The sequence below is a fragment of the Panulirus ornatus genome, chromosome 21 (assembly GCF_036320965.1).
Source record: "Panulirus ornatus isolate Po-2019 chromosome 21, ASM3632096v1, whole genome shotgun sequence".
NCBI lineage: Eukaryota > Metazoa > Arthropoda > Malacostraca > Decapoda > Palinuridae > Panulirus > Panulirus ornatus.
The window spans coordinates 10,971,586-10,985,240 of record NC_092244.1 but is presented as its reverse complement, the minus strand read 5'-3'; the positions used below and the strand labels follow the sequence as shown (position 1 = coordinate 10,985,240).

General features: G+C 42.6%; 1 protein-coding gene across 2 annotated transcripts in view; it reads right to left on the bottom strand.

Moving 5' to 3' along the window:
* Positions 1 to 588: 588 nt before the first annotated feature.
* LOC139756355 (neural cell adhesion molecule L1-like) overlaps positions 589 to 13,655 on the bottom strand; it is an 82,856-nt gene continuing 69,789 nt past the window's right edge. For both annotated transcript variants that reach the window (XM_071675720.1, XM_071675721.1), the window contains 4 exons: positions 5,271 to 5,481; positions 4,128 to 4,255; positions 3,349 to 3,517; positions 589 to 3,033 (listed from right to left, as the gene is read on the bottom strand). In XM_071675720.1, the coding sequence (XP_071531821.1) occupies positions 2,726 to 3,033; positions 3,349 to 3,517; positions 4,128 to 4,255; positions 5,271 to 5,481 (816 nt within the window). In that variant the 3' untranslated portion in view covers positions 589 to 2,725. The remainder of the gene's footprint in view (positions 3,034 to 3,348; positions 3,518 to 4,127; positions 4,256 to 5,270; positions 5,482 to 13,655) is intronic.

Sequence of the window (13,655 nt, the reverse complement as noted above, 5' to 3'; positions counted from 1 at the left end):
GAAAGTGCAAAAAAATAGAAAAAGACCCCAAACACTTTTCATATTTTCCTACTTTAATTCAACACTGAAATATCCTTACGCTGTAAGCATGGCAGAATATTGTGTAAATGACATGATAACTTTTGAATTGTGAGATAAATGAACTTAGCTTCGTCCCAGGTTACAGAGGATATATATATATATATATATATATATATATATATATATATATATATATATATATATATATATATATATATATATATATATAAAGGGGCATTTTCATCGGGCAGGTGTTGAGTTGGGGAGGGGAAACAATGAGACCAGCTGTTCCTGCCCGAGATTAGTCTCAGCTATAGCTGGTGACGGCTTGAGACAAAGGCAGAGGGAGGAGAGAGAGAGACCTGCCTGGCTCTAACTGTTAACATTATACTGACTAACACTTTACTATTTTCCCTTCCTCCCTATTAGCTCAGTCGAACACACACACACACACACACACACACACACACACACTCTAAAACATATATACACATCTCCATACCTACTCATCCACACATTTACGTGATGTAGCATACGCAATCACACACATCCAAGAGGAACAAAGGAAGATAATGAAACGCCATTTCAAACTAACAGGTCATTTACTGAAAGACAAACCACTTTGTACAAATATATAAAATAATTCAACTCTAAATGACAACATGCTCGCACACAGACAGACAGACACACACACATACACACACGAATAGTCTTCAGGTTATATACAACTGATTTACATAAAATAGACTCTGATCTTACATTTGATTGATACATGCCTGTCTATTCTCAACCTTCATTGTTTACACGAACGTAAGAGGAGCTTCATTCTCTGTAGGAATAAGGTTGATAGTTACATGCTCCAAGGTCGAGCAGCCGAGGGCCGTACATCCGGGAGGGTGGAGGAGGAACAGACCAGTAACGTACGTACGTAGACCTGGGACCAGCCTACCATCGTATATCGGGGTGACCAGCCTAGCACCATTGATCGGCGGCGGGGAGGACCAGCAGCAGGCCAGCAATGCTCAGACCGGGGACAACCTTAAACCTATATCTTGATATTCGGGAAAATATCTTTAGGAAGTGATACACTGGGGGATCGCAGGAGGTTCGGGAGGAGTAGCTAGTTTTGTTTACATACATATATACAAGATATATTACAATGTATTCTTACACACAAACAGAGACACACATGTACAATATATATATATATATATATATATATATATATATATATATATATATATATATATATATATATAGGTATTTACATAGGCAGATATACATAAATATAGATATGCATATACAGAGAGAGGTTTACCCTATCATATATATATATATATATATATATATATATATATATATATATATATATATATATATATATATATATATATATATATATTGTCACTTACAATGTAGTGATTAATTTTCAATTTTCCTTCTGATACCCCACAAATTACATGTCTAACGCGCCACAAGACGACGCAAGTCATTCACTGAAGAACCGTCATCCATTCACCCTCACGTGTTGCCGAACACCGACGGATCTGTTTCAAAACTCGTTTCTATTCATTTCCTTCACCTTCAAATATAAGTGAATATGGCTATACATCCCATAGGTCTATCATCTTAATCTAAGTGAGTCTCGTGTTGACAGTATCTCCACAGTCCTATATATATATATATATATATATATATATATATATATATATATATATATATATATATATATATATATATATATATATATGAAAAGATATTCTGCACTGGAAATGAAATTAGCTCAGCCAGGGATTCCTCTCACTGTAACTCAGCCTTATGAACTCTCTTATCACTGTAAAGAGCATTATAATTTTCTGAGAAATAACTTTTACTTTCCGAGATGTTTGAAAATTAGTTCAGTCTCGTTTACTGGAAGCAGCACTTACCGAATCACAAGGGTTCGGAAGGGAAGAGGTTTCGAAGCAGGAAATGGGTCGAATGATAAGGATTTGGAGGCAGTAAATGAACTAAATTAAAGCGAGTTAGGGGTAGAGTTCGAAGTGGTGACTGAACTGAATTGCAAGGGGTTGGACGAGTTGGCCTCGAACCAGTAAGTGAACTGAATCACAGAAAGGGAAAGGTTCGAAGCAGGAGCTGTGTGAAATTACAGGGGAATAAGAAGTAAAGGATTCGAAGCATTGAAGTAGTAACTGAACCGAGTCACGGTGAGTCAAAATGGAAAGGATCGAAGCTGCGAAGCGATAAATGAACCAATTCAAAAGGAATCAAAAGGATAGGCTTCGAAGCAGTGAAGCAGCAATAACTGAACCGAACCACAGAGGAGGAGGAGGAGGAGGAGGAGGTGGGTGTCCGAAAGGGAAGAACTCGAAGCTTTTTGTCTTGAGTGTTTCACAAACTCTGGGTCACCGGTGACAGTAACGGGCCAACGGTGTCAAGTCAGCTGTTCACTGCTGCAGGTGATGCATGAGAATAGCACGTGGCAAAATGGTAGACAGCTTCACAAAGACTACCCGGCTGTTGCATGACAGCAGGAACACAGCATTACGCAGCGGTAGGGCGACTGCAACCAGGCTTCGCTAGCCCTCCCTCATCCTCTGCAAAACAGCACAGAGGGTAGCTGCAGGGGTGCAGCTGCAGCAGGAGGTAACAGCACGTCATGGCAGATATTCCAGAACCGCACCAAGGGATTGACCATCTCTCGTCAGAAACAGCAGAAGGTGTGCAGCTGAAGCGCACCGTCGGGGAAGAACGAGACCGCAGCTGCACCTACGTGATCCACTCCATACAGGTCTTCAGCTGATGCAGGAGGTATGCAGCAGCGGCTGCTACGGCAGCGGGTAACAGCAGAGAGCAAGGGGAGCGTCGCGGCTGCACGTAGGTCTCCTGCTGTTCGCAAGACAAGAGGTGACGTAGGAGGAGTGCAGCGGACAGCAGCAGACAGCACGAAGGCCGCTGCCTGCTGCACCACCACGGTACCGCTGCTCGTCTGCATGGCAGCTGGCTCCTCAGCTGTTTGGAGAAAGAAAGGGTTGGGGGGGTGGTCAAAAATCTTCCTCAGGCCACTGAGAGAGAGAGAGAGAGAGAGAGAGAGAGAGAGAGAGAGAGAGAGAGAGAGAGAGAGAGAGAGAGAGAGAGAGAGAGAGAGAGAGAAATAACTTTCTATTCCATATTTCATTGGTGACCTGGAAGCATCTACAGACTAGTCTATAGAGTGTCAAGACATATATAGTCACCCGCATAGAAATCCCATTCAACCCGAAGGTTGAATCAATTAATCCTCCCTCCCACCCCAGTGTAGATAAATCCCTCCCTTTCAGATCTTACCTTTAAACACGTGGACGGTGATTTCAGCTCGGTCCGTGTTGGAAGGAGCGCACTGGTAGTGGCCCGAGTGGGCCAGGGTGGCCCGGGCCACCAGTAATGTAGACACGGTGCGGCCCTCCTCCTGTCTCACACTAACCTCCACACTTCCCTCACTCTCGTAGTTAATTACCTGAGGAGGGGGGGGGGGTTGTGTAAGTGGCCAGGATTAGTGGGCCACCTGATTACCAGGGAGTCCACGTTAATGGCCTAATGTGGCCCGGGCCACTGGCAGTGGGCCACATTGTGTGGCCTGCCTCTTAAGTCTCACCCCACCCACTGCACCTGGACGAAAGTGGCCAGAGTTAAGTGGGTCAGGCTGACCAATAAACTGTGGCCAATGGATCCAAGTGGCTATGGGGATAGCAGTGGGACCTAATGGCATTCAAACCAGTGGTTTACGGGACATAGGCCAGTCATTAGGTAAATGGTCGCTAGTGATGGTCTGCGGTTAATGGGTGTTTAATGGCTGGTTAATGGTTAATGTTGATCACTGGTTAATGGTAACAATCTGTTGTTAGTGGCTGATATGAAAGTGGTTAGTGGTGGCCACAGTTAATGGTAAGTTGTTAGTGGTTGATATGAGAGTGGTTAGTGGTGGCCACTGACTGATAAAGAGGGGTTCGAACCATTAGCCTCAACCTCAGTCCATCCATCTATCTACTTATGTATTAACCCATGCATCTATCAGGCAACGTATGTGTCAATCTATCTATCTATGCATCTATCTGCATGTACCTTACCTGGCCACGGTGGTACCAGAAGATGTACTCTGGAGGGGCGGGACTCGGGCTCACGACACACGTCAGGTTGAGGGCGCCCCCCGCGTTCGTGTACAGCTCAGGGGCGTGAAGGATCCTCGCCTTAGGAACTGTGAGGGAGGGGGGTCAAGAGGGATTTCAGTTACCACCACTCCTGCTTCGTTCATGCCGAGGTCCCATGGTCAGGAGAGACTCACTCACTTCCTCCTTCATGTTAATCATGTTAATTTACCTCCCCTTACTTGTTAATTTACATACTACTTTTACATGTTGAATTACCTCCTCCTACTCGTCAATTTACCTTGTCCTACTTGTTAATCTACCTTCTCGTACTCGTTAATATATCTCATCCTACTTGTTAAGTTACCTCCTACCACTTGTTAATCTACCTCCTTCTACTTGTCGACTTACCCCTTCCAAATGGTCGACATACCTCCTCCAACTGGTCGACATACCTCCTCCAACTGGTCGACCATACCTCCTCCAACAACTTGGTGAATTACCTCCTCTTACATCTAACCCTTTTATCCCCCCCTGCAGCGTCGCCATCAGCCGCTCAGAGGGATTAATCCTTCTAGTTTTGTCGTGAGGCGAGGTGTTTTTTATCCTCCCTCGCGAGGTCGTGTGGGGGAATTAGCCATCGCCCGCCTAGTTGCACAGTACGGGTGAGGGGGGGTTGTGCGTCATGGCTATGGCGTCTTCGCTTCCCTATGTGTGTGTGTGTGTGAGAGAGAGAGAGAGAGAGAGAGAGAGAGAGAGAGAGAGAGAGAGAGAGAGAGAGAGAGAGAGAGAGAGAGAGAGAGAGAGAGAGAGATAGAGAGAGATAGAGAGAGAGAGACCCCTCCCCTCTGTTTTTCAGTTTCTTCTGCCGACAGCCACAGCCATCAATCAAAAAGCCTACATAACACACGCGCTTCTGCAGCCTGCGAGGACCAACATGACAACAGTGATTATCAACATGAATTTGTTTTATATATATATATATATATATATATATATATATATATATATATATATATATATATATATATATATATATATATATATATCGTACTTACGCTGTAGGACTCACTTATAGGACCGATACGAGAGTTTAACCTCGTCCGGTCCAGTACGACAACTCACCTACAACAGCCAGGCTAATGAGGTAGGCTCGTATAGGCTTGGTGGAGACCTGGCACTCGTACAGCCCCGTGTCGCTGACGGTCGGGTGTCGGATCTGGAGCGTCCACTCGTTGGTGCCCTCCCGGTGCAGCGCCGAGAACCTGTGGTCGCTCGTGTAGGTGAAGGAGCCCACCGTCAGGATGTGCGTGTCCCGGTGGCGGATCCAGGACACCTGAGGGAGGAAGGAGGCGGAGAGGACATGAGATGAGGGAGGGAGGACAGGACCACTTCATGGTATAGATGAAGAACACAAGCCTCAGGGTCGGGGGTGTTGGGTTCTGGTGGCGGATCCAGGACACTGAAATGGGGGGGAGTTTATCGTCTCATAAACCAGTGGGGCTCCAACCCAAGTCCTCGTCTTTCGGAACGGATGGCTACCATCCCAACACACACACACATATCTACCCAACCAACCAACCAACTCACCCTCATCCACACACAAAAAAATACATAAGATTATACATCTCTACCGATCTCGATTCAAACATCTAACTCTATCAAACGACCCTTCCCTCCCCCTGTCCCATCAAAGACAGACGTGGAGAGAGGGTAAAAAAAAAAAAAAAAGTGTTTACATACATAGATCTTAAGCTTCCTGTATTCGCATACACAGTGGGAACACAAAAACCATTGATTCTGACAACACACTTCCACTGCAGATAACTTGCGACCCAAATAGTAAACATAAAAGTAAATTCCAGCAGGCAATCTCGTTTCTTTTGCCAATCGCGAAACTGCAGGAGAGCAAATAAAATCTTGCGCGAACATACCGCGGACCCAAGACGCTCCGCACTATGTTGTAATCTTGCTTATAATTCTTTTGGGAAAAAAACAACCTTAATGAGATGCAAACGGCGTTACCTCCCGTGGAAAAAAAGGATTGGATTCTTGTTATGAGAAAGAGTGTATCGTATGCATACAGCAATCATCGCGCACTTCGGACGTCAAGAACATCGTACGTTTATCATTTCTTATCGATATTACCCGTGTGTATCGCCGTATTTCATCATGGTTATAGATAGTTAATTGGTTATCGAGCCAGGTATCATATCTTCTCAAATATAATACATGTGAAAAATCATATTTTGATACGAGTGAACTCCATTCTCCTGTACCGTACACTTGCGACATCGCACAGTAAATGTTTGTCGATTTGTATTTGAGTACACAACCCGAAATTTACTCGGTAGTGTATCTTGTCCATCATTACTGGATATTAAGGATTACCCTCATGTGTAATCATAATCCAAGGTCAGGTGACCATCATAAACATGGGTCAGGTGACCATCATAAACATGGGTCAGGTGACCATCATAAACATGGGTCAGGTGACCATCATAAGTCTGGGTCAGGTGACCTTTAACAGCATGATCATGAGTGACAGGTAGCACGGCAAGTGGTCACAGCTGGCTGAATGCAATAACAGAACTGATCTCTCTCTCTCTCTCTCTCTCTCTCTCTCTCTCTCTCTCTCTCTCGCTCGGTCAATGGTGTGTTTTTGTTTACTTTTTTTTTCTCTGTCCGTTTGAGTGATTATCACTTTCTCTCTCTCTTTCCTTCTTTCCTTATCTCTCCCTCTCTTCCTATCTCTCTGCATGTTTGTGTGTGCAATATACGTATGCATGTATGTATGTAAATATGTATGTATTTATATATGTATGTATGTATGTATGTATGTATGTATGTATGTATGTATGTATGTATGTATGTATGTATGTATGTGCGTGTCCCCCTGCCTGTGTGTCAGGTATATTGCTTTCTCATCTCTCATACCTAATAGAGCCGGCTGACTGCCAATACGGATCCAAAATGACCCCCGGTTCATTCCTTGTCCTCGTCTGCTCATAATGAATTCGTGCTCATGAAGGTGTGGTATGCGAGTGTGATTACTATTGGTGAGGACTGCATGTGTGTTAAGGGGAGAGTATCATTGCGTTTGTATTGTCTTTGTGTATATGTACCATATCTTTACTCACACACACACACACACACACACGTGTATATATATATATATATATATATATATATATATATATATATATATATATATATATATACCAAAGGCTATGCCAGGTACCCATTTATCAACAGTCCCGGAGGGAAGATTAACACCTGGGTTGGCTGTGGACCCACTGCCTCGCCCAGGACTCGAACCTATGCAGGCCCGACGAATAACCACTGCGCCGCAGAGGTCGATGTGTGCATGCGCGCGCGTGTGTGTGTGTGTGTGTGTGTGTAAAAGCCATAACAGAGCTAATACCACTAAGATTATACAATGTTTATTCAACATGCCATTCATACGTGCTTGTGTTATTTGATTGGGGTTATTGAAGCTGGCCCGCGTGGTGCCTGGCCATTTATATGCAAACGGTAGGACGGCCCTTCTTTGCTGACATGTTTATTTGACTTGCTAAAGGACCCTCTATGAGTGTGTGACATGATAAAACGAAAAGCTGTACAACATGCCAACGCCTTTAATGCAAGATACACAGTAATACAATCACTTGCGTAAATTCCTTATATATATATATATATATATATATATATTTTTTTTTTTTCATACGATTCGCCATTTCCCGCATTTGCGAGGTAGCGTTAAGAACAGAGGACTGGGCCTTAGAGGGAAAATCCTCACCTGGCCCCCTTCTCTGTTCCTTCTTTTGGAAAAAAAAAAAAAAAAAAAAAAAAACGAGAGGGGAGGATTTCCAGCCACCCGCTCCCTCCCCTTTTAGTCGCCTTCTACGACACGCAGGGAATACATGGGAAGTATTCTTTCTCCCCTATCCCCAGGGATAATATATATATATATATATATATATATATATATATATATATATATATATATATATATATATATATATATATACCTGTTGTCAGAGAAGGGGGCCAGGTGAGGATATTCCCTCAAAGGCCCAGTCCTCTGTTCCTAACGCTACCTTGCTAATGCGGGAAATGGCGAATAGTATGAAAGAAAATATATATATATATATATATATATATATATATATATATATATATATATATATATATATATATATGTATATGTATATATATATATATATATATATATATATATATATATATATATATATATATATATATATATATATATATATATATATTCGCAATTTCCCGCGTTAGCGAGGTAGCGTCAAGAACAGAGGACTGAACTTTAGATGAAACATCCTCACTTGCCCGCCCCCCCTTCTCTGTTCCTTCTTTTGGAAAAGTAAAAAGTTTCCAACCCCCCACCGCTCGTTCCCATGAGTCGCCTACAACACGCAAGGAATACGTGGGAAGTATTCTTTCTCTCTGATCCCCAGGAATACTATATATATATATATATATATATATATATATATATATATATGCTGCAGGAGGTATGGAGTAACCACGTCTTTTATCATGGAGTTCGAAAGCGTCATATGAAAGTACCTTGAACTGGAATCTAAAGGGTTTTGTCAGCGTCTCAGAGCAAAAGGAGAAAAAGGATTGCACGAGTTTTTCTCATGATACTGATGCGTTTCTTTATATATTCTAATTATAAAACAGTCTTTTAAAAGACGAGAATATTCGAATCTACAAAAAAATATACAAAAAAGTAGATACGTTTTGCAATTACTGTGGCTGTCAAGCGTTTCAGGTTAGTGTTTGGCTGTTGGAAACAATCGAATGTGATTTTTTTGCGTTGGCCATTGTTATATTCAATATCCATGTCTGTTACGCAAGACACTTCCATTGTTTTTGATTGGTTGATTGGATATACATATATATATAGAAACTCTCATCCCAGTCACTGTATCTATTTCTAGCTATATATCTCTCTATATATTACCGATGAAGTGATGTGAAACATAGCACTTTGATAACAGGTATCATAATTCGATAATCGCTTTGACATCAGTCAAAAGATAACTTACTGCTTAATGAATATTTAATTCAGAGTTTTTATCTTCTTAATGTCTTCTTTTTCTTCCGTACACTGAAGTTAGGATATTCAGTCCCTGGGGTGCAGATGATTAACATAATAAAATCTCTTGCATTTCACTAAATACTTGAACTATAGACACAAGCATATTAAAGAACTGTCTTCTTCGTTACATAATTTGACTGCACATATCCACTGTAATTAAACTGCGTCAAAAATGAACTTGCCACCCAGGGGACGAAAACCATATCTTCACGAGGTGCGACAGATGTCAACGCTATTACAGTTTACTATAGTTACCCATCATCTACCGTCTGAATAAGATAAACTCGCGTTTTTTGTTGTAAAATATCAATAGCGTGAATACTTATATAACTTCCTCCTTCATTCCCCGCATCATAAGGGTGTGTGGTTAATGGCAGTATAGCAGATAATGAATTATCTTCTGAGATTCTTTAGTTACCCATCCTTTAAAGTCAAGCGTTTGCAGAGAAAACTGGCACATGGAGATGTAATCGTAACGTCCAATGTACCTGATGGTTAATTCATGTTTGTCGTCTCCAGAAATTTGACCGAGCTCCCTCCGTCAGAATATCGCGAGGATCAGTGACAGCTGCGCAGTAAGCTTACAATTCAGTGGCTGTCAAATGTCACTCCCTGTGGACCAAGTTAATGCCTTTTCCTTCTGCCTCACCCACATCCGGGCGGCTGGTTAACAGTCCAAAACCGAGCAATTACACATGGAACACTTAAACAACACGTTGCTCACATGATTCATTCTTCGTTATCTGAGATTTTTTCTTCGTGCAGTGAGCGCTACCCACCAGTGTAGCCTATCTTCTGGCAAAGACCAAGCTGCCACGTTCATCTGTGCGTCATTCCACCAAAATTATTCTCTGAAATCTATCTGGTGCTAATGAGTTCTGTGTACTCAACTCTTGCAGAAGATTTAAAAATGTTGAGGGGGAAAAAAAAAACTAAGGAACTAATTTAGCTACAATTAGATTTTTTCGCACTGGTGTAAAAATTTCACATTCAGTCCTGTTGACAGAAAGCATTTTCATTCTCTCTCTCTCTCTCTCTCTCTCTCTCTCTCTCTCTCTCTCTCTCTCTCTCTCTCTCTCTCTCTCGTCCTGCCGAAAATGAATAGAAAACGAGCGGATTCTCAGAAGAAAGTACGCCACTGTAAACACTGAAAGAGTCAGTCTGTCTAATTTGTGAATATACCAATAAAAGACAAAATTTGTGTCTTGGGGTTATGCAGCAGTCCGGGTGTCAGTTCATACTAGACTTCTCATATCCTTACATAAATTAAGTTCGACAGGGAGCAAATCCTTCCTCAAGCAGAGCGGTCCATTATCAGTCCACGCCACGCTCTCTCTTTGTACCCCTCCCTTTATCTTGCCTCTCTCCTCTCTCTCTCTCCACGCGCCTGCATAATAACACCTGTCTCGCTTACTCACTCTCTCACTACATCTCTCTCCTTAACCTTGCGCCGCCTCCACCCCCGGTCGCACCTCACCTCTCTAGTATAAAGCGTCTCGCTCAATCCCTCATATTTTTGTTTTCTTATCTCTCTCTCTCTCTCTCTCTCTCTCTCTCTCTCTCTCTCTCTCTCTCTCTCTCTCTCTCTCTCTCTCTCGTCGCTATTGATCTTCTCTAGCCTTACCACATTCTCAGGGTCGTGTTTTTTTTTTTTTTTTTTACACTCATACTGTCCCATCCCTTAATGCTCCAGGGTCGTATCGTTGTGCCCAAGGGTCGTACCGTCGTGCTCCAGGGTCGTACCGTCGTGCTCCAGGGTCGTACCGTCGTGCTCAAGGGTCGTACCGTCGTGCTCAAGAGTCGAACCATCGTGCCGAAAGAGGTGGATATCTGTCCCATCAATGATCGAGCGATCGCTATACCATCCACTATATTCTGTGGTCAGGTTCCTAGTCCAGAGAGAGAGAGAGAGAGAGAGAGAGAGAGAGAGAGAGAGAGAGAGAGAGAGAGAGAGAGAGAGAGAGAGAGAGAGAGAGAGAGAGAATGATATGGTATATTTCTTTTTCTTTTTTTTTTTGTATAAACTCGATGACTTGATGAAAGACTCCCAGTATCTATTGGAATATCTTTCGATTCATCGTTACATTCAACCTTGTTCACACCTGCGACAGAGGTCATTCTCGAACATTTGGTGGATTGTCAGGGGGAGGAAAAAAAAAAAAAGAAAAAGAAAAAAATGTTCGAAAAGCCTGAATAAAACTTATTCTGAAGCGCAGTCGAAGTGGCCGAGGCTTTTGATCCAGACATAAAGATTCACGAGGGAGGAGGCCATCACTCAAACTGTGGTTCAGGATAAACTCTATTCCTTAGAGAGAGAGAGAGAGAGAGAGAGAGAGAGAGAGAGAGAGAGAGAGAGAGAGAGAGAGAGAGAGAGAGAGAGAGAGAGACAGAGAGAATAATTGTGCAAAGAGAAGTGAAAGCGAGAAAAGAATAATCTCTCTCTCTCTCTCTCTCTCTCTCTCTCTCTCTCTCTCTCTCTCTCTCTCTCTCTCTCTCTCTCCTGTTAATTGCCTCACAGTAGACCGTGCTCAACTTGTCACTGTCAACACTGAAAGTACTCCCCTGGCTGGTGTGGCAGGCAACGCCGGCGCTCGTCAGCTGATCGACCAATACAAATGCCTCGACCTATCGCCCAGTAGGGCACATATCCCCTCCAGCTCGTCCGTAGCCTTATCGCCCTTATGGCTCAGCACTCAGCACTCGGCTTATGCATGTAATATTTTTCTCTCTCCCCGTCCGCGCCCCCCCACACACCCCCTTCTCCAGCACTGGATCTGCTGCTATCAATCTCTGCCAGCGGTTTCGGTAGGGAATGTATGACCCTAATTAGGCCGGACGTGTTCGAGCAGCGTGAGGCCCCAGGTCAGTGAATGGAGTCCAGGCTCGTAGTTTGTCACCGTGCTTGATGTTCGAGGGAACTGATCGCGTGGAGGGGGTCACACAATACGCTGACCGACGTCACGGCCCCGTTCGAAACCTCGGGACTAGTCTCGGATGCATGCCATTCGTCCGTATGTTACGATCGGGGTCTCTTGTCTCCTCAGAAATGCCTTCGTGTATATATACTTCCCTCAATGGCATAACTTCTTCGTATGGTTGTATTTGTAATCTATGTACACTTCTCAATCTCTTAACCATCATTCACGGCTGCAGAAAGCTATGAACGCACGCATAACAACTTGGTTGGTACGATAATGGACGCACGCATACAACTTGGTGGTACGATAATGGACGCACGCATACAACTTGGTGGTACGATAATGGACGCACGCATACAACTTGGTGGTACGATAATGGACGCACGCATACAACTTGGTGGTACGATAATGGACACACGCATAACAACTTGGTTGGTACGATAATGGACGCACGCATACAACTTGGTGGTACGATAATGGACGCACGCATAACAACTTGGTGGTACGATAATGGACGCACGCATAACAACTTGGTGGTACGGTAATGGACGCACGCACAACAACTTGGTTGGTACGATACAATGAAAGCAAAAAACAGGGGGGAAAAAAAAAACTTTTGAACGTATCTAACTCCAGGTCTAACTTTCCCTGCGGTTCGAGTTGTCCATAAAAATTTCGTTAATTACCCAACGGGAATTCCTCGCACTATGAAGATTAAATCAAATTTCAGGGACTTTATTCCGGCAGTTTATATGTCTTCTGGTCTGCTTATAATCAGTAAAGGAAGGTTGTCCAATGTCTGACCAAGTTTCATTTGTTAAAACTCTCAAATTTTATCATCGAATTTCACTGAAAATACCTCAACCAATCAAAATCTCCCCCGAGCACGACGGGACGACCCCTGACCATAGCGGTACGACCCATTGTTTACGACGTTATGGCCTTCTGTCCGACCCCTAAGGGCAAGGTCACAGGTTTGTACCACTGTTTTCAAAGGGGTCAAGAAATATGTCCCATGTGTCCCAGTAGATTTTACTAAATGATCTGTGATGATGCAGTTAGTCACTTACTCCTTGAAACGATTATATTAGTCAAGGCATTTGGAGCCAAAAGCATTTTCAGTTTAATATCACCTCCTTTGTTAAGGTCGAGAATTCGTGCTTCTTGTAAGCACTCATATATATATATATATATATATATATATATATATATATATATATATATATATATATATATATATATATATATATATATTCCGTTCTTACCTCAGGGTAATGAAACACGATGAGTTCCCAAGAGCACTTTCGTGTAATGATCACATATACACACACAGACACACAGACACACACATACATACACACACACACACATATATATATATATATATATATATATATATATATATATATATATATATATATATATATATATATATATATATATATATATCCCAAA